Raw genomic sequence first — 20,076 nt, forward strand, 5'->3', positions numbered from 1 at the left:
CGCCAAGCAAATATTTGCAATCGATGAGGTAGTACCGATATCGGCGTTGTGATCAATAAAGGGATCAAAATCGAAGGGGAAAAAAGAAGCCAAATAGCAACCACAGTCGCCGGCCTCGGCTCGATCGGAGGAACAGGAAGCCTTCGAGGATGATGATTATATGATGCCTCGAACCTTTGTAATCCCTGATGATTCCGATGCAACAAAGTCAACGGTTGAAGAGCTGGAACAAGTCATATTGATCGAGCATCTACCCGATCGAAAGGTATACCTGGGCACGGGGTTAACTCCCGAGCTCAGGAAAAAAACTCATTCAATACCTTTTAAATAACATGGATTGTTTTGTGTGGTCCCACTTAGATATGACAAGGATCCCACCGGAGATCACTACGCATCGAAAGAGAGCAACGCTTTGGCTTCGGCCTCGAGCTCTTTCGCGTTGTCGTTGTCGATCTCGACAACAAGGTTAAAGCCACGAGCATGAATCTCCTTGAGAGTCTCTCTTAGAGATTGGTACTTGCCATGCTCGGCAGCCCAGTATGATCGACTCTGAGCGGTGTCAGCAACTTCCTTTGCTCGAGCTTGAGCAGCTTCAGCATCAGCTCAGTAGACGGCCACGATCGCCTCCGCATCAGCCTTTACTTTTTCTACCTAGGATGTGACCTTTGCAAGTTCAGCGGCCAATCGAGCCTCGAGCTCCTCAATTTTCTTGGCTCGGGCCAAGATTTCCTCCTTCATACTTTGGAGCTGACGTTCGGTCGATGACAGTTGGGCTCGAGCAGTATCTTTCTCCAAGGCAAGATGATCCATGTTTTGTTTCCACCCCAAAGTCTCCGCCCTCATTATGTTGGCCTTCTCACGGAGCTGTTCGATCTTTTCTGCCTTCTGCTAAACTTGCAGAATCGAAGTATTAGTCGTCATTCCCGAATTAATACATTGAGCTTCTAAAAATTTTCATTACCTGCTCAATCAGGTCGGTCTGTTCTTTATGAGCCGTGGCCAATTCGGCTCGGAGGTCCTTGATCTCATCTTCTTTTCGTCCGTTGAGAAGTTTGAGGGCATTTCTCTCCTCCGTGAGCCTTTGAAGATCGGCCTCGCATCGGCTCAGCTCTGCTTGGGATTTAGAAAATGCTTCCCGAAGAAGTGTCAATGCCTGTGTAGAAAGAAAGGAAATTAGGCAAAAAGAAATAAATACAAGCGTAATATCGATGAAGGAAGCTAAGGCTTACCCGACTCAGAAGTCGTTGAGCCTCATCAAAGAGACTCAATTCATCACTAGGGTCGGCAGCATCTTCAACTCCCGTGAAGCAACCACGGAAAAGGTCCTCCCCTTCGTAGGCTCTTTCCACATCGGGGGTCCCCATGGCCTGGCTTCCTGAATTTGCCCCTCAGAAAATGTAGAGAGGATCGGTGAATCGCCAATTTCTATTGCCCCAAGCAAGTCACTTGGGGCGTTCTCTTCATTTTGAAGGGCCTCGAAGCCATCCCCTTCAGGCACACCCGCCGATTGCTTATTTCGGCAAGAGGCATCTTCAGCCTCCTACGACTCGGGGACTTTGCTCGGACCCTCTTCCAAGATCTCCTCGGTTCGAGGTTGAATCTCTTCGACCCTCACTGGCTTAGCGGCCTTTGGGGCCTCGATGCTCCTCTTCGTTCGAGTCACCAGCTCGAAGCCATTATCTTCATTTCCCTCTCTTCGTCTCTTAGTCACTGAACTACATCCGCAGGCAGAATGGCGGTATCTTTCTTCGACTTACGAGCCTTGCTCTTCTTGGACTTTGGAGTCTCGGAGGTCGAGACCCTTTTTCTCTTCTTATCCTTTATCGGCTTTGGGGCCGGGGGTAAAACCTCCTCCTCCCCAGACGGGAGCCTTATAATAGCGTCTTTTCCAAGGCCTATATGAAAGGGAGTCAAGTAAGTATGAAAAGAAACATTTTAGCGAGAATCATCAAGTATGTGAAAAAGGGCTTACCATGATTTTTGACCTCCCATCGGCCCTGTGCCAAATCGGCCATGAGCACTCAGCGTACGAGGAAGCCGAAGACAGTTTCCGAACCCAGCTCTCGAGGTCAGGAATTGCACCGGGCATCCAAGAGACTGCTACATCATAGAAAGGAATGTCGATAAGAAGAAGCAAAGGGAAACAAAACAATATGTGGAAGCTAAAGGCAGGATTGTACTTACGGTTCATTTTCCACTCCTTGGGAAATGGCATTTTCTCTACCGGGATTAGGTCGGGAGTCTTCACTCGAACGAACCTTCCCATCCACCCTCGATCCTTTTCCTCATCTATACTCGAGAACAATACCTTCGTGGCCCGACGTTGGAGTTTTATTAACCCGCCTCGAAAGAGACGGGGGATGTACAACCTGATGAGATGGTCGAGGGTGAAAGGCATCCCTTCGGCTTTGTTCGCGAAAAATCGGAGCAGAATGACAATCCGCCAAAAAGAAGGATGGATCTGACCGAGGGTTATTTGATATTGGCGGCAAAATCGATAATGACAGGATCGACAGGGCCCAGGGTGAAAGGGTAAGTGTAAACACTTAGAAATCCTTCCACATGAGCAGTGATGTCTTCTTCGGGGGCCGGAATCACCACCTCTTTATCATCCCAATGGCAATCTTTCTGTACCTGCTCAAGGTCACTCTCAGTTATCAAGCATATATATCTCGACATAGGCTCGCACCGAGCGGGGACCGACGAAATCTTCTCGAGTTTGAAGTCGGAATCAAGGACACACCCCTTCTTAGGAACGCACTCTTCAGGGCGCGACTCCACCAGTATTTTGTCGCCGGCCGGCCACGATGAAGAGGCTTTCTCCTTTGGAGGAACAATTTTTGACGTTTTCGCCATTTTTGTGTAAGCTTAGAGAAAGAAGAAGAGGATAAGGCGTGGTGTTTTGAAGGAAGGTGGATAATGAAGCCTAGAGATTTTGCAGAACGGAAAGGCTTAAAAGATGTAAAGAGCTTTGAAGATTTGCAGATAAACTTAAAGAACTCAAAGGGATTCTGAAGATTAGTACAAAAAATATTCAAAGTAAAGTTTGAGGAAGTGAGAAGAAGACCTATTTAAGGGATTCACGGCGACGGTTCAAAGGCACTAGTGGCCGACCACCAACTGACGATCATTAATGATTCTGGGAACTGTACCGACGGGACGTTTCGGTCACTTCCGTCGCTTACGTCACGAGGATGATGTCATGACAGATCGAGGTACAAAATCGAAGGCTCAATTCGTTTATTCTCATTACATTCCAAGAAACGAGGGGACTACATGTATACGGTTAAAACCGAGCCTACCCGATTTTACTATTTGATAGAGACCAAGGAATATCATCGAAGGTCAGCCTCGTAATGAATCAGACCAGAGCATGAAGACAAGGTATCGAGTTCGAGAATCGAGGTGCCTATCGAGATCGAGGCCAGCAGCGATCGAGACCAAATATGACAGACTTCGAGCAACGCGCAATAACGGAAATGCGAGATATCCGTAACCGGTCGAAGATCACGGCGGAAATCCCGGAATAGATCAAATCAAGGGCGATTGTTTAGGCTAATCATGGGATTTACTTCCGTAGTTAGAATTGTACCATAAATAGGATTCATCTACTATATAAAGAGGATTCTAATCATTTTGTATACACCTTACATTCACGCAGATCAAAGCAATACAATATTCTCTCTTTAGTTCACACTCTCTTGTTCATCAGCTTGTTGCATTTTAACTGTTCTTGCACAACTAGCTCGAGGGTATTCAAGCTCGAGGGATGAATTCTGTTCAAGCACTGATTTGCCTTATTTATTATTTTTAATTTCTATTATTACTCTCTGCATTTATCAATTGGTATCAGGTGAAATCACGTATTATTAAAATCACATTATAATTTAATTGTTAACCAATTTTAAGGGTAAACCGTTACACTAATAAATTACTATTAACATTACTTTTACGCTGACGATGTATATATATTATGCTACTCATTAAGTGATATGTCAAATTGACATGTTGATCCGATGTCGGTCAAATGTACCTGAATATATGGAGAAATTACTATTGAGTAGAGACCACTCCAGATGAATTCCCCACGTGAGGATAGTTGTATACAAATCGGACATGATTTTAGTTTTCAAATGTGGTCTCAGTTGCCTACTTAATTATGCTCGCGGCTTTTTCACTCGACATTAACTATGATTCCTCGTTTCCTTTTTGTTTTTCAGATCCTCTCCAGCACCAAGCTTCTGAGATAAACACCTTTGTGTTTTTGCATTTTATTCAACAAATATACCAATGGTGTTTATAATACAAATGTACAGAAACTACTACCTCGTAAAATTGACGCATTTCCCCGTTACAAGGCCCATATTTGACTAAAATAAATGGGCATAGGAGCTTACTAATACTATTTTTTCCTATCTTTTGCATAACTAATGAAAATCTAATGTTGCGCCTATTGCATAATTACACTCAATTGATAGAGGCCTTGGTACTAACCATCATAATACATCTTCTTTTCAAATATCCTAGAGAGAAATTGAAACTTATAAGCTAAGAACATTCGCACCAGCAAAATCAGAAGAGCCGCCGCTGAAATCCATAATTGTCAACCAACGCTGAATGTCGTTATCACCCATTAACTGATCCCAGAAATCATTGTCTAATTTGCTCATTCCCATTTTCACATCAGCATTTCCTTGCTCAAACTGTGACTCTGGCTGTTGGTTCTGCGGGGAAGAAAATGGAGTACTCTGTTCTTGAATTAGTGTGTAATCAGAAAATGAGAAATTAAGCTTAGCTCTTGGACCCCTAAACTCAATGGCTGCTCTATCATAAGCTCTAGCAGCCTCTTCTTCGGTAAGGAATGTTCCAAGCCATACTCTAGCAGCTTTCCTCGGATCTCTAATCTCAGCAGCCCATTTTCCCCATGGCCTCTGTCTCACTCCTCTGTAATTATTTTTCTTCTTCTTCTTGACAACACTAATCTTCTTCGTCTTCTTGTTGTTGTTGTTTTTATTATCAGTTGTAGTTGTGGCTCCGAAGTAGTCACAGCCCAAACATCCTTTGATCCCGCAGAACTTGCAAGGCTCTGGTTCATCAATAACGCGTAAGAGAGGAGGTTCAAAACTAGACATGCTCGTAGAAGGCGAAGATGAAAACGAGGGCGTGGAGATAACATTTTGAAAACATCCAAAGGAATTGAGCTCTGAATTTGCATGAATTGCGGTGGTGTTTCCTGTTATGACATTCTTTAAGGCTGCAACCATGACGGAAAACTCTTCCTCGGCGGTGAGGCCTGGCGGAGGAAGGTGGCGGCGATGGTTGTCGTGAGTTGCTTCTTGTTTAACTCTAATATTAGTTGACCACTGCATGACTAAAATTGGAAATTATTCGCCTTTGATCTTCAGGTGGATTTTGGAGATTTGAAATACTAGGAGAGTCAAAGGTATACAGTTATTTATATAAGGCGGGGGAACTGGAAAGGGGAAGGTCTACGTGAAAAGCCAGCTCATATATATGTAACACATTATGTACACGGGATTGAACTGGTTTTGTCACGTGGGAAAATTTGGTGATGTGGCAACGGTAAGCGCGGTAAGCGGTCAAGTCTCAGGTGATCAATGTTGATGACGTGGATGTTCACACGGTGCTTTCAGTTTCGTGGATGGTGACCTGACAGCCAACAGGCACAAGAGACAAAGGTGAGATAAAAGGGATGACGTCATGCATTACAATTACAAAAAGAGATACTTTGATGTGTCCAAACATAGCTTACTCCCTAAAAGTTAGTTCTCTTGGTTCTCGTAAGCAAGATAACAAACCGTAACTATATTTGACTGCGTCTTTCTTTTATTTCTTTTTTCCATATCTTTTTTTTCGATAGAGTTAAACTTCTATTAGCTTATTTACTTCCTTTGATCTTCTTGTAACATTAATTTTTTTTAGTTTGTTTAACAAATAATTTCTTTTAACATTTGGAGAAAATGCATCAATAGTTTTAATATTTTTTCCTTAATAACATTTTGAGGCATACACATATTAAGGCATGTTTAAGACTGCGTATTAATTTTTTTCCCTTAAATTACATGCCAAGTGAATTAAGTTCACATAAAATGTACGTGAAAAATATTAAGTGTTACATATAATCAGTTAACTAATTCTAAAAAATAAATAAATTATTACTCCGTCCGTTTCAATTATGTGAACTCATTTGACTGACACTGAGTTTAAGAAAAGAGAAAAGACTTTTGAACTTGCGGTTGATTGCTTATTTCATTCCATCTCTGCTCCTGGAAACAAATCAAGATCAAGGATGTTAAAAAGACAGAGTCAACCGATAGATCAAAGAGTCACAAACCTTGTTGCCACCTATAAAATGATGCATATATATTGTGTGGCAATAAATAATTGAATAAAGGTAAATTATTTCCAAATAAGAAAATGAGCCATTCTTTTGGCACGGACTAAAAAGAAAATACGTACATGTACGCGGTGAAATCAGAGGACCCGATTTCCCGCCATCGAGCCATCTCGGGGAGGTACCTCGAGACCTCGAGGACACGAAGCCACGACTTGGCCCTCTCCTTCGGGGCTCGTCAAGGTCCGATTCGAGGCCGACATATAGACAAAAGGGGGAGCCCTCAAAGCATGCGGTTGAGTCTGACAGGGCCAGCCTATCCCCAGCCCATGCTGGGGTGTCGAATCAAGCCGTCACATCTTCGTATTTCATGAATTAAATATACATGTATTCCGAGTTCCCTCTCCTATATAAAGGGGATTCGCTGTACTTTGTAAATAACTGTTGTTGCTCCCACAATTCTACAAAGTGCAATAATATCTCTCTATCTCTCTTTTCTTACAAAAGCTCATTGGTTATCACTGATACTAAGGATACCTCGATATCCTTTGCCTCTAAACGTGTTCTTCATTTTATATGCGCTCTCCATCGTATAAACTCAATTTCGGTTATAAATAGCTTCGTTTGATTGTATTTCTAGCTGTTAGATTACGCCCGAATATCCCCGTCAACCCGAGCTCGACCCTGAGGTCGACCTCGAAGTATCAAACCGACCAAGTCTACGCCCGGGTAACAGACCCTTTGGTTCGCTCGTTACCTCGTTTATCTTTCGCCCATCGTTAAAACTCACAGTACTAGCATCATCTGCTTTAACAAATTAGCTCGGGAATAGATCACGTATTTTTAGAGTTCCATTTAATAAATTTAATTGTTGTTACCATTTTCACGGTAAACAGTACACAAAAATTGAAACGGAAGGAGTATAAAATATTAAACTGCTGATGAAGTATGGGTCAAAATCTGATTGGGAATGGTCGTCCTTGAGTGAAGTGATAAGGGGTCGACCAAGCCAATCATGCCCGCGAGGCGAGGTAGTAAAGAGTACCTCGGCCATCGCCTGTGCCAAAGCGTCGAAAGGTTTACGCCATAGGGAAACGTCATGACCAAGCAAACAATGAAGTGTATAGTCGTCAGAAAGTACGCCGGTCAAAGACCATTGGACAAAAGGGAAATTTAATATATATATATGAGGGGCTAAACCCAGAGGAGGGGGGATTTTTTCCAGGCAGCCACTATGGTAGCCAACAAGAGAAACCTCTTCGTTGTCAACAACTCCTCTTCTTCCCCTTCCTTGCCCTCACGATCATGGTACAAATCTGTCACAGATGTAAGCTCATCCCCCGTGTTTGATGTACATTTTATTACATTAAGAAATATTACATGCTCTTATTCTGCTTCTACTTTCGCACTATGTACGTTCAGATCTGGGATTAATTATGTTTGGCTAAGATTTACCTTCTATATTACTATTAATTAGTTCGACAAAAAGGGTTTTTTATTTTTTGCTCAAACACCACTATGACCCAAGCCAGTCACGAATGTAAGCTTGTCGTTCTCATTCAACTTAAGATAACTATCTCAAGAAATATTAAATTAGTTTATTCTCTCCCGATTTTCATACTCGATATGTCGCGGTCTAGAGTTAAATACTTTTGGCTTAGATTTATCCTCTACTCCATTCATTAATTGGTTTAACAAAGAGTTTAAAACTTTTTGGTCAAACAATTTGGCGCCGTCCGTGGGGATTTCTTAGCCAAATTTGTTAGTTCCCTTTAGATCCAGAATCAGCGGAATATCGCTACCAGGCTGTCATGGCCTCATCTTTTGGCGCTACCACCCACTCAAAAGAGCGGTAGGTAAGCCTTCGAGACAACCGTACCAATAGGGGTCAATGCGCTACCTAAAGTAGAAGTTATAACCAATATCTATGCAAAACCCACTTCTTGCCCGTAACAGTAGGTTTGACACGACGAGCGTACATTCAAAATAGGATCCCGGTCACCTAGCGCAACCACAGCCTTATTTTCACCCTACATATGGGCCAGTACTCCCATCCCTCGTGAAGGGAAAGCAACTTGCTGCGCGGTCTTCTAAAAGAAAGGGCACACCATACCCTATTTTTTTGACATTCCCACACTCACTAGATGATCTACGAACGAAGTATTACATGTTTTTCCTGTTATTGGCACAAATCGGACGAGATCGGGCCTGGACTCGATTTCATCCCATCAGCGAATGAGGCGGATCCAACCCATGCAGAACCTAGGCACTAGTAACACAGAGCCGAGCACGACCGCTAAATCCGAAAATGCCATCCGAGCACCAGGCGGAGCGAGTAACACTACAACGCCAATTTTTCTCTCACCGACTCGTCAGGCCGAGGTAACAGAAAATTTCATTCTGTTTTATCTTCACTCCTTTATCGGTTCAAATAGGTGAACGCAAGTGCTCATGCAGGCAAGCAAGCGAAGGATCATTCCAACTAGAGACAATGGAAAGAAAACTACTACAAAATGATTGGAATATCACCCACATCAAGTACTTCGACTTTCAAAAGAGGACGCCCCTCGAGTCATGCCCTTTTGGCGAGGCGACGAATAGGACGTCTCGAAGTTCAAAGTATAATTCATCGCCCCGCCTACCGATTGCTTCTCCAGGCCGAACGATGAAGGGACTAGATACACGAAAAGTCCTCCAATATATGTATGAAACGAGCATGTATAGCATTCTCCAGTGAATGAAATAAAGCAACATTTCGCACTCTCCACCAGAGTATTCTCCAATGCAAACGAAGTTAAGCAAAACTAGGACTCACCCAGAGAACGCATAATGTCCTCCAATGCAAACGAAGTTATGCAAAACTGGGATTCACCTAGGGAACAACCGACATGCTCCCACAAAAACAAAACGAGCACGCCGGGACTACCTCGATGCATATATAAATAGTACGATAACCTGTAAAGCTCCAAAAACCCACAATGAGATAATGGGTTAACATTTCAACCTCAGCTCGAAATAACACCCCTGCGGCCAAAGGTCGTCACCAATCGAAGAATTCAACCTCGCTCGAATTTTAATCGGTTAACATTTCGACCTCAGCTCGAAATAACACCCCTACGGCCAAAGGCCATCGCCAATCGAAGAATTCGACCTCGCTCGAATTGTACTGGGTTAGCATTTCGACCTCAGCCCGAAATAACACCCCTACGGACGAAGGCCATTGCCAATCAAAGAATTCGACCTCGCTCGAATTGTACTGAGGTTAACATTTCGACCTCAGCTCAAAATAGCACCCCTACGGCCAAAGGCCGTCGCCAATCAAAAAATTTGACCTCGCTCGAATGGTACTGGGTTAACATTTTGACCTCAGCTCGAAATAACACCCCTACGGCCAAAGGCCGTCGCCAATCGAAGAATTCGACCTCGCTCGAATTGTACTAGTTAACATTTCAACCTCAGCTCGAAATAACACCCTTACGGCCAAAGGTCGTCGCCAACCGAAGAATTCGACCTAGCTCGAAGTATAAAGGGTTTAACATTTCGACCTCAGTTTGAAATAACACCCCTACGACCAAAGGCCGTCGCCAATCAAAGAATTCGACCTCGCTCGAATTGTACTGGGTTAACATTTCGACCTCAGCTCGAAATAACACCCCTACGGCCAAAGGCCGTCGCCAATCGAAGAATTCGACCTCGCTCGAAGTATAAAGGGTTTAACATTTCGACCTCAGTTCGAAATAACATCCCTACGGCCAAAGCCCGTCTCCAATCGAAGAAGTCGACCTCTCTCGAATTGTACTGGGTTAACATTTTGACCCCAGCTCGAAATAACACCCCTACAGCCAAAGGTCATCGCCAATCGAAGAATTCGACCTCGCTCGAAGTATAAAGGGTTTAACATTTTGACCTTATCTTGAAATAACACCCTTACGGCCGACGGCCATCGACAAACTAGAAGTCAACCTCGTCCGAACGTGAGTCCAAAATGGCTCCGTTCGAACTCACGCGATGAGACCCTACTCTATCCTGTCAAGGTCCGATTCTAGGATAAAAAATCAGGGACTCATCGCATAAAAATCCAAAGATCTACGCCAAAACGAAAAGATATAACAAACAAGGGGAAGGGAAAGAAAATCCATGGACATACAAAGGCAAAACAAATGCTTTATTTATATGTACATGCTTGGAAGCCGCACCTTACAAACGGCAAAAACGGGCCCGAAACACCAAAACAAAAAAAAGAATACAGGAGTAGCGACAATTTTTCACTCAGCACCATTCTCCTCGTCATTGTCTTCAGGAAACTCCTCCCTAACATCGGCATCCTCGCCAGCCTCCGGCGTCGCAGGGTCATAGCCGCAATTGACGCGAGCCTCTCGTGCCTTCGTCCGGGCTTCTTCATAAGAGGCCTCAGAAACATTGCCCGCCTCCCACAAACCCTTGTAGATGTCTCGATGGGCCTCAGCATGAACCCAAAGCTCATGAAAGTGGCGAGGAACAGCGGCAGGGACGGACTCGACCTGAGCAAACAATTGCGCTTACTCGGCCTCAAGAGCCACAACATGGTCCAAATATATGATGTCCGCCCCTGTCGCCGACACTATCTCGATGTGGTTCGGAATTCCCCACTTGGTCTTTATCACCGCAATCGGCGTTTCATCCATGGTAGAGGGTGCAGGATCCGGTTCTTTTCTGGCAGGGCTGTTGAAATCAGTCAATAATTTCCCCGGACGGGGCAATATCTCGGCCGCCGTTGGAACACCCTCATCTTCCGTCGCCTCCACCCCATCTCCGAGAGGAGGTGCGTCATTTTCTGGCATCAGAACTTTAATGAACCTGTCAGTATGGGAAGAAGTACCAGCCATCTGTTTGAACTGATCGAAATAAATAAGTATGATGAAGGAAGAGAGAGGATTGCAGCGTCTGATTCTGACAAAAGCAAAAGTATGAGACCAGAAGTATGAAACGGTGAAGAAGGTGAAAGTTTGTGAATTTCCTCAGATTGAATCGATAAATGTAACGACCGAATGGTGGTTTTCCCCATATATATAAGAACGTAAATGTCCCGAACGGGAAACCCAAGAGCTGTCAATCAAAAACTGATAGGGCACGGGAAACGATACGGTGCCTAGGAAACGTGCGCCGTAATGATACAAAGGGGGTATTTATGACGTATCGAATCGATGCAGCGATTCAGCTCCGAACTGACATAACGGTCCGATGATACCATTGAAGCATCACGTCGCCACCTCGACCTAAGGATCTCGTCCAACGTGTAACATTCATATTTCTCCTAACTTTTGAATCGACAAAGTCTGTCTGTCGAGCCCGCAAAGAGGTGACCTCGACAAACGGAGGGACTAACTATATGGGTCAAAATCTGATTGGGAATGGTCATCCTTGAGTGGAGTGATAAGGGGTCAACCAAGCAGTAATCATGCCCGCGGGGCGAGGCAGCAAAGAGTACCTCGGCCATCGCAGGTGCCAAAGCGTCGAAAGGTTTACGCCATAGGGAAGCATCATGATCAAGCAAACAATGAAGTGTACAGTCGTCAGAAAGTACGCCGGTCAAAGACCATTGGACAAAAGGGAAATTTAATATATATAGGAGGGGCTTAACCCAGAGGAGGGGCGATTTTTTCCAGGCAGCCACTATGGTAGCCAACAAGAGAAACCTCTTCGTTGTCAACAACTCCTCTTCTTCCCCTTCCTTGCCCTCACGATCATGGTACAAATCTGTCACAGATGTAAGCTCATCCCCCATGTTTGATGTACATTTTATTACATTAAGAAATATTACATGCTCTTATTCTGCTTCTACTTTCTCACTTTGTACGTTCAGATCTGGGATTAATTATGTTTGGCAAAGATTTACCTTCTATATTACTATTAATTAGTTCGACAAAAAGGGTTTTTCATTTTTTGCTCAAACACCACTATGACGCAAGCCAATCACGAATGTAAGCTCATCGTAATCATTCAATTTAAGATAAGTATCTCAAGAAATATTAAATTAGTTTATTCTCTCCCGATTTTCATACTCGATATGTCGCGGTCTAGAGTTAAATACTTTTGAGCTACGATTTATCCTCTACTCCATTCATCAATTGGTTTAACAATACGTTTAATACTTTTTGGTCAAACAATTTGGCGCCGTCTGTGGGGATTTCTTAGCCAAATTTGTTATTTCCCTTTAGATCCAGAATCAGCGGAATATCGCTACCAGGCTGTCATGGCCTCATCTTTTGGCACTACCACCCACTCGAAAGAGCGGTAGGTAAGCCTTCGAGACAACCGTACCAGTAGGGGTCAATACGCTACCTAAACTAGAAGTTAAAACCAATATCTTTGCAAAACCCACTTCTTGCCCGTAACAGTAGGTTTGACACGACGAGCGTACGTTCAAAATAGGATCCCGGTCACCTAGCGCAACCACAACCTTATTTTCACCCTACATATTGGCTTGTAATCCCATCCCTCATGAAGGGAAAGCAACTTGTTGCGCGGTCTTCTGAAAGAAAGGGCACTCCTTACCCTATTTTCACATTCCCACACTCACTAGATGATCTACGAACGAAGTATTACATGTTTTTCTTGTTATTGGCACAAATCGGACGAGATCGGGCCGGGACTCGATTCATCCCATCAGCGAATGAGGCGGATCCAACCCATGAAGAACCTAGGCGCTGGTAACACAGAGCCGAACAGGGCCACTAAATCTGAAAATGCCATCCGAGCACCAGGCGGAGCGAGTAACACTACAATGCGAATTTCTCTCTCACCAACTCGTTTGGCCGAGGTAACAGAAAATTTCATTCTGGTTTATCTTCACTCCTTTATCGGTTCAAATAGGTGAAGGCAAGTGCTCGTGCGGGCAAGCAAGCAAAGGATCATTCCAACTAGAGACGAAGGAAAGAAAACTACTACAAAACGATTGGAATATCACCCACATCAAGTACTTCGACTTTCAACAGAGGACGCCCCTCGAGTCATGCCCTTTTGGAGAGGCGACGAATAAGACGTCTCGAAGTTCAAAGTATAATTCATCGCCCCGCCTGCCGATTGCTTCTCCAGGCCGAACGATGAAGGGACTAGATACACCAAAAGTCCTCTAATATATGTATGAAACGAGCATGTACAGCATTCTCCAGTGAAGAAATAAAGCAACATTTTGCACTCTACACCAAAGTATTCTCAAATGCAAACGAAGTTAAGCAAAACTGGGACTCACCCAGAGAACGCGTAATGTCCTCCAATGCAAACGAAGTTAAGCAAAACTGGGATTCACCTAGGGAACACCCGACATGCTCCCATAAAAACAAAACGAGCACGCCGAGACTACCTCGATGCATATATAAACAGTACGACAACCTGTAAAGCTCCAAAAATCCACAATGAGATAATGGGTTGACATTTCAACCTCAGCTCGAAATAACACCCCTGCGGCCAAAGGTCGTCACCAATCGAAGAATTCAACCTCGCTCGAATTTTACTCTGTTAACATTTCGACCTCAGCTCAAAATAACACCCCTACGGCCAAAGGCCATCGCCAATCGAAGAATTTGACCTCGCTCAAATTTTACTGGGTTAACATTTCGACCTCAGCTCGAAATAACACCCCTACGGCCGAAGGCCGTCGCCAATCGAAGAATTCGACCTTGCTCGAATTGTCTTTGGTTAACATTTCGACCTCAGCTCAAAATAACACCCGTACGGCCAAAGGCCATCGCCAATCGAAAAATTTGACCTCGCTCGAATGGTACTGGGTTAACATTTTGACCTCAGCTCGAAATAACACCCCTACAGCCAAAGGCCATCGACAATCAGAATTCGAACTTGCTCGAATTGTACTGGTTAACATTTCGACCTCAGCTCGAAATAACACCCTTACGGCCAAAGGCCGTCGCCAACCGAAGAATTCAACCTCGCTTGAAGTATAAAGGGTTTAACATTTCGACCTCAGTTCGAAATAACACCCCTACGACCAAAGGCCGTCGCCAATCGAAGAATTCGTCCTCGCTCGAATTGTACTGGGCTAACATTTCGACCTCAGCTCGAAATAACACCCCTATGGCCAAAGGCCGTCGCCAATCGAAGAATTCCACCTCGCTCGAAGTATAAAGGGTTTAACATTTTGACCTCAGTTCAAAATAACACCCCTACGGCCAAAGGTCGTCGCCAATCGAAGAATTCAACCTCTCTCGAATTGTACTAGGTTAACATTTTGACTTCAGCTCGAAATAACACCCCTACAGCGAATGGTCGTCGCCAATCGATGAATTCAACCTCGCTCGAAGTATAAAAGGTTTAACATTTTGACCATAGCTTGAAATAACACCCTTACGGTCGATGGCCATCGACAAACTAGAAGTCAACCTCGTCCGTACGTGAGTCCGAAATGGCTCCGTTCAGATTCACGCGATGAGACCCTACTCTATCCTGTCAAGGTCGGATTTCAGGATCAAAAATCAGGGACTCATCGCATAAAAATCCAAAGATCTACGCCAAAATGAACAGATATAACAAACAAGGGGAATGGAAAGAAAATCCAAGGACATACAAAGGCAAAACAAATGCTTTATTTATATGTACATGCTTGGAAGCCGCACCTTACAAACGACCAAAATGGGCGCGAAACACCAAAAACAAAAAAAAGAAGAATACAGGAGTAGCGACAATTTTTCACTTAACACCATCCTCCTCGTCATTGTCTTCAGGAAACTCCTCCCCAACATCGGCATCCTCGCCAGCCTCCGGCGTTACAGGGTCATAGCCACAATTGACGCGAGCCTCTCGTGCCTTCGCTTGGGCTTCTTCATAAGCAGCCTCAGAAACATTGCCTGCCTCCCACAAACCATTGTAGATGTCTCGGTGGGCCTCAACATGAACCCAAAGCTCATGAAAGTGGCAAGGAACGGCAGCAGAGACAGACTCGATCTAAGCCAACAATTGTGCTCTCTCGGCCTCAAGCACCCCAATGCGGTCCCCAAGGCTCGAGGCCTCCTAGTCGATCTCGCCAATGTGCTCCTCGAGCCGCGCCTCCCTTAGCATGGTCGTTTCCCTCTCGGACTCCTGCTCGGATTGTAGGACGCGGATAGTATCCTCCAATGCCGCCACCCTTGCCAAGGACGCGCTCGAGCATTCTCGACATTCTCCAACTCAGACACTTTCCTCTCCAGCTCGGCTAACTTCCCCATCCATTCTGCACCCAGAACTTCGACTATGGCAGCACTTTATCCAGTTCAGCTTGTAATGATGACACCTTTGGCTGAAGGTGCTCGCATTCGGCACCAACCCTTTTTCCCAACTCGAGTTCTTCGTCCTTGGTACAAAGCAGTTCCTCGAGTTCACTACACCTGCGAATGGACTGCATCAGTTCCTGGTCCCGCTTTTCCAGCTCTTCTCCGAGGAATCGGGTATTAGCGCCCGCCCTGAGCCGCTCATGCATCTCACGGCACCTATTGCAATACCGCCTATACTTCTCAAGCATCGTTAGAAAGATCTTGGCCCGAGTCTCCGCCTTGCGAGCACTCTCTACCTCCAGCATGTAATACTGAAAACAAAGAGAGGGAGATAGTCAAGAAGGGCCAAAATTAAACAAAAACAAAAAAACAATGCAACAACGAACAAAGGGAAACATATAGAAAGAAACTCACCCTTAGGCCCATCGCAACCACCCCCCGTGATAGTTCGATGTCACTGACGTCCTGAAGAGCTCCACTCTCCGCGACCGAGCACAAGAGGTCAAATTGTGGCACAAAATCAACCGTGTCTTGCAAAAGGTTGAGGTCCGACGGAATCTCAAGTATCCGAGAAGGACCCCCTGCCATTACCACGGTCCGGGTGAAGCCCTCCTCAAACATCCTAACGTCGTCAGGATCAAGGTCGGACTCGGACTCGTAGTCATCGACCATGACGCCTTTCCCCCTCTCTTCGGTCCGAGAAGAAGTGCGGATCGGCCGGGAGGTCGAGGGGCCGCTCGAGACAGTAGTGGCAGCCTCGGGACTCTGTCTTCCCACTACTTCGGCTTGTTGATCTCTCGTAATCGGCGCAGCCTCTATGACCGGAGCGACACCGCCGACATCACTGCCGATATCACTGCCGACATCAGGTGTATTCAGGATAAGGTCGACCCCCGATGATGTTTCGGCTAAAGACGCCACCTCTAGGGCCATCCATCGTCTCTTCAATGGGCCCTCTCCGCTACCAGCACAGAGTGACTCACCTGTGCAACGGGCAGTAGGAACCGGAGTCTCGTGTTGGGAAGTAGCCGTCGCGTTTGCAGCTCCGGCCGCAGGCGCAGATTAGTTAACGACCCTCGATGCAGGACGGATAGCAGCCCTCGGTAGAGGGTGCAGGATCCGGTTCTTCTCCGGCAGGGCTATTGAAACCAGTCCATAATTTCCCCAGACGGGGAAATATCTCGGCCGCCGTTAGAACTCCCTCATCTTCCATCGCCTCCATCCCATCTCCGAGAGGAGGTGCGTCATTTTCTGGCACTGGAACTTATACGAACCTATCAGTCTGGGAAGAAGTACCAGTCATCTGTTTGAACTGATCGGAATAAATAAGTATGATGAAGGAAGAGAGAGGATTGCAGCGTCTGATTCTGACAAAAGCAGAAGTTGAGACTAGAAGTATGAAACGGGGAAGAAGGTGAAAGTTTGCGAATTTCCTCAGATGAATCGATAAATGTAACGACCGAATGGTGGTTTTCCCCCTATATAACGTAAATGTCCCGAGCGGGAAACCCAAGAGCTGTCAATCAAAAACTGATAGGGCACGGGAAACGATACGGTGCCTGGGAAACGTGCGTCGTAATGATACATAGGGGGTATTTATGACGCATCGAATCGATGCAGCGATTCAACTCCGAACTGACATAACGGTCCGATGATACCATTGAAGCATCACGTCGCCACCTCGACCTAAGGATCTCGTCCAACATGTAACATTCAGATTTCTCCTAACTTTTGAATCGACAAAGTCCGTCCGTCGAGCCCGCAAAGAGGCGACCTCGACAGACGGAGGGACTAACTGTATGGGTCAAAATCTGATTGGGAATGGTCGTCCTTGAGTGGAGTGATAAGGGGTCGACCAAGCCGTAATCATGTTCGCGGGGCGAGGCAGCAAAGAGTACCTCGGCCATTTCCGGTGCCAAAGTGTCGAAAGGTTTATGCCATAGGGTAGCATCATGATCAAGCAAACAATGAAGTGTACAATCGTTAGAAAGTACGCCGGTCAAAGACCATTGGACAAAAGGGAAATTTAATATATATAGGAGGGGCTAAACCCAGAGGAGGTGGATTTTTTCCAGACAGCCACTATGGTAGCCAACAAGAGAAACCTCTTCGTTGTCAACAGCTCCTCTTCTTCCCCTTCCTTGCCCTCACGATCATGGTACAAATCTGTCGCAGATGTAAGCTCATCCCCCATGTTTGATGTACATTTTATTACATTAAGAAATATTACATGCTCTTATTCTGCTTCTACTTTCGCACTTTGTACGTTCAGATCTGGGATTAATTATGTTTGGCTAAGATTTACCTTCTATATTACTATTAATTAGTTCGACAAAAAGGGTTTTACATTTTATGCTCAAACACTACTATGACCCAAGCCAGTCACGAATGTAAGCTTATCGTTCTCATTCAATTTAAGATAACTATCTCAAGAAATATTAAATTGGTTTATTCTCTCCCGATTTTCGTACTCGATATGTCGCGGTCTAGAGTTAATTATTTTTGGTCAAGGTTTATCCTCTACTCCATTCATTAATTGGTTTAACAAAAAGTATAATACTTTTTGGTCAATCAGATGAAATAGAAGTAATTTATACAATTATACCTAATTAAGTTAAACTCTTTTGGAAAAATTCACCGCTGAGTAGTTGGAAGAGCAAATTAGTAAAAGGACGTTATGTATGCAGACGATCTTATGTGATATAGACTTTCGAGTAGAATTGGGATTTTTACCTAGCTATACTATAGTAAAAACCTATTTACCTATATTTTCTATGTTTTGTAGTTTTTAATAAATATCTAGGTTTTCTTACAAATTGTATATATTACTCCATAAAAGGCTCTCACCCCATTATTAGTGTCTTCAATTAAGGGATTCAATTACATCCTTTCCTTTTTTCCTCTCTTCTCTTCTCTCTCCTTTTTCTTACATCAAAATCTCTTAATTTACACCAGAATCTCCATCTTCTCTCTTCCCACCATTGCCGACAGGTTTGTATTATTAAAAAATATTCAGAAATTGTATGATAAATGTATCATAATTGTATTTGAATTGTATTAGATGCATCAATGCCTAATACATAATTGTATCATACTTGTATTACAATTGTATCTAACTTGTATCTGGTACATTAATACCTAAAATAATACCTAATACAATACTAATAAATTAATATACAATTATCGTACTTGTGATATAAACTGTGAAATTCGTCATGAACTCACAACTGCTCGTAATAATATACAATGAATATACAATTATCATACATTTGTAATACAATTCCTGCAACAATTATGATACATATACAACTATAATAAAATCGCGATACATTAATTTTTAAAATTTGTGATACAATTATGATCTTCATCTTATTCAAGTTTCAATCATAACTCTACACTAAAAATTTAATATACTCGTATTAAAATTGTATTAGTATTGTATCGAGTATTGTTTTGGGTATTGATGTATCATATACAAGTCTACAATAAAAAATTTAGGAAAAAAGAAAACATGATTTAAAACTTACCCAGAACTTGATTCCATATTTCAAATTTCGTTTGCATTGTATCAATACGAAATAGAGATTTTGGGTGATTAGTAAGAAAGAGAGAAATTAAGTTTGAAAACCTTTGGAAAAGAAAAAGAATTGGAAATGCGATGGGGGATATAAAAATAAAAGAGAGATTTTCGGTGATTATTAAGAAAGAGAGAAAAAAGGAACATAATCTTAAATGTAGGAGGAGTTATTGGAAATGTGTTATAACTGACAAGCTAAAATTAAGGGATCTTGAATTTTTTCTTTTTAATAGTTTTGTATATAACTTGTAAATATAGATATACAAAGTAATTAATAAGGAACCTAAATAAATGTGGTAAATAAATTTTTACTATAGTATAACTAGGTAAAAATCCCTAAAACGTTTGCATCTTTTTTTGTTAGAGGGCTCCCACTGGCTACTTGTTTACAACTCAGTTTCTTCTGAAAATACATCAAGCTTCAAATCTACAACATGTCTTTAACATAAAATAGGGAATGTGCTAGCGGGGCAGCCCGGTGCACTACACTCCCGCTATGCTTGGGGTCCAGAAAGAGCCGGACCACAAGGGTCTATTACGCACCCTTACCAGCATTTTTGCAAGAGGCTGTTTCCAATGTGCTAACGGGGATAGAATTTAAAAAATGACCCGAAAAAATGCCATACAGTGCAAATAATCCGAAACGAAATAGATCATACAGAGGAATTGGTCACCAGATGGGATGTGCTTCAAGCCTCAACAACTAACTAAATAGATGTTGTCTGATTTCGACAGTAACACAATATCAGAAACTTATTACAGTTACCTCTATCTCCTTATTTTCCCCGCTCGTACACAAATCAAAAGGAATACAATGAGCATACACACCAATCCTATCAGCAGGAAAAGAGGGGGGAAAATATCTGTCAAAATTTAATAACAAAATCATGTACAGACTTCAG

General features: G+C 43.6%; 2 protein-coding genes across 2 annotated transcripts; both read right to left on the minus strand.

Moving 5' to 3' along the window:
• LOC109224135 (fibrinogen- and Ig-binding protein-like) lies at window positions 388-1,364 on the minus strand. Its single transcript, XM_019388724.1, has 4 exons — window positions 1,230-1,364; window positions 962-1,153; window positions 664-888; window positions 388-570 (listed from the first exon to the last, which is right to left on the minus strand). Exons 1-4 carry the CDS (start codon window positions 1,362-1,364, stop codon window positions 388-390), a joined length of 735 nt encoding a protein of 244 aa, XP_019244269.1.
• Window positions 4,240-5,444, minus strand: LOC109224506 (ethylene-responsive transcription factor ERF109-like). The gene has a single exon (XM_019389081.1). It carries the CDS (start codon window positions 5,367-5,369, stop codon window positions 4,542-4,544), a length of 828 nt encoding a protein of 275 aa, XP_019244626.1. The 5' UTR covers window positions 5,370-5,444; the 3' UTR covers window positions 4,240-4,541.

The sequence above is a fragment of the Nicotiana attenuata genome, chromosome 3, assembly GCF_001879085.1.
Source record: "Nicotiana attenuata strain UT chromosome 3, NIATTr2, whole genome shotgun sequence".
NCBI classification, from domain to species: domain Eukaryota; kingdom Viridiplantae; phylum Streptophyta; class Magnoliopsida; order Solanales; family Solanaceae; genus Nicotiana; species Nicotiana attenuata.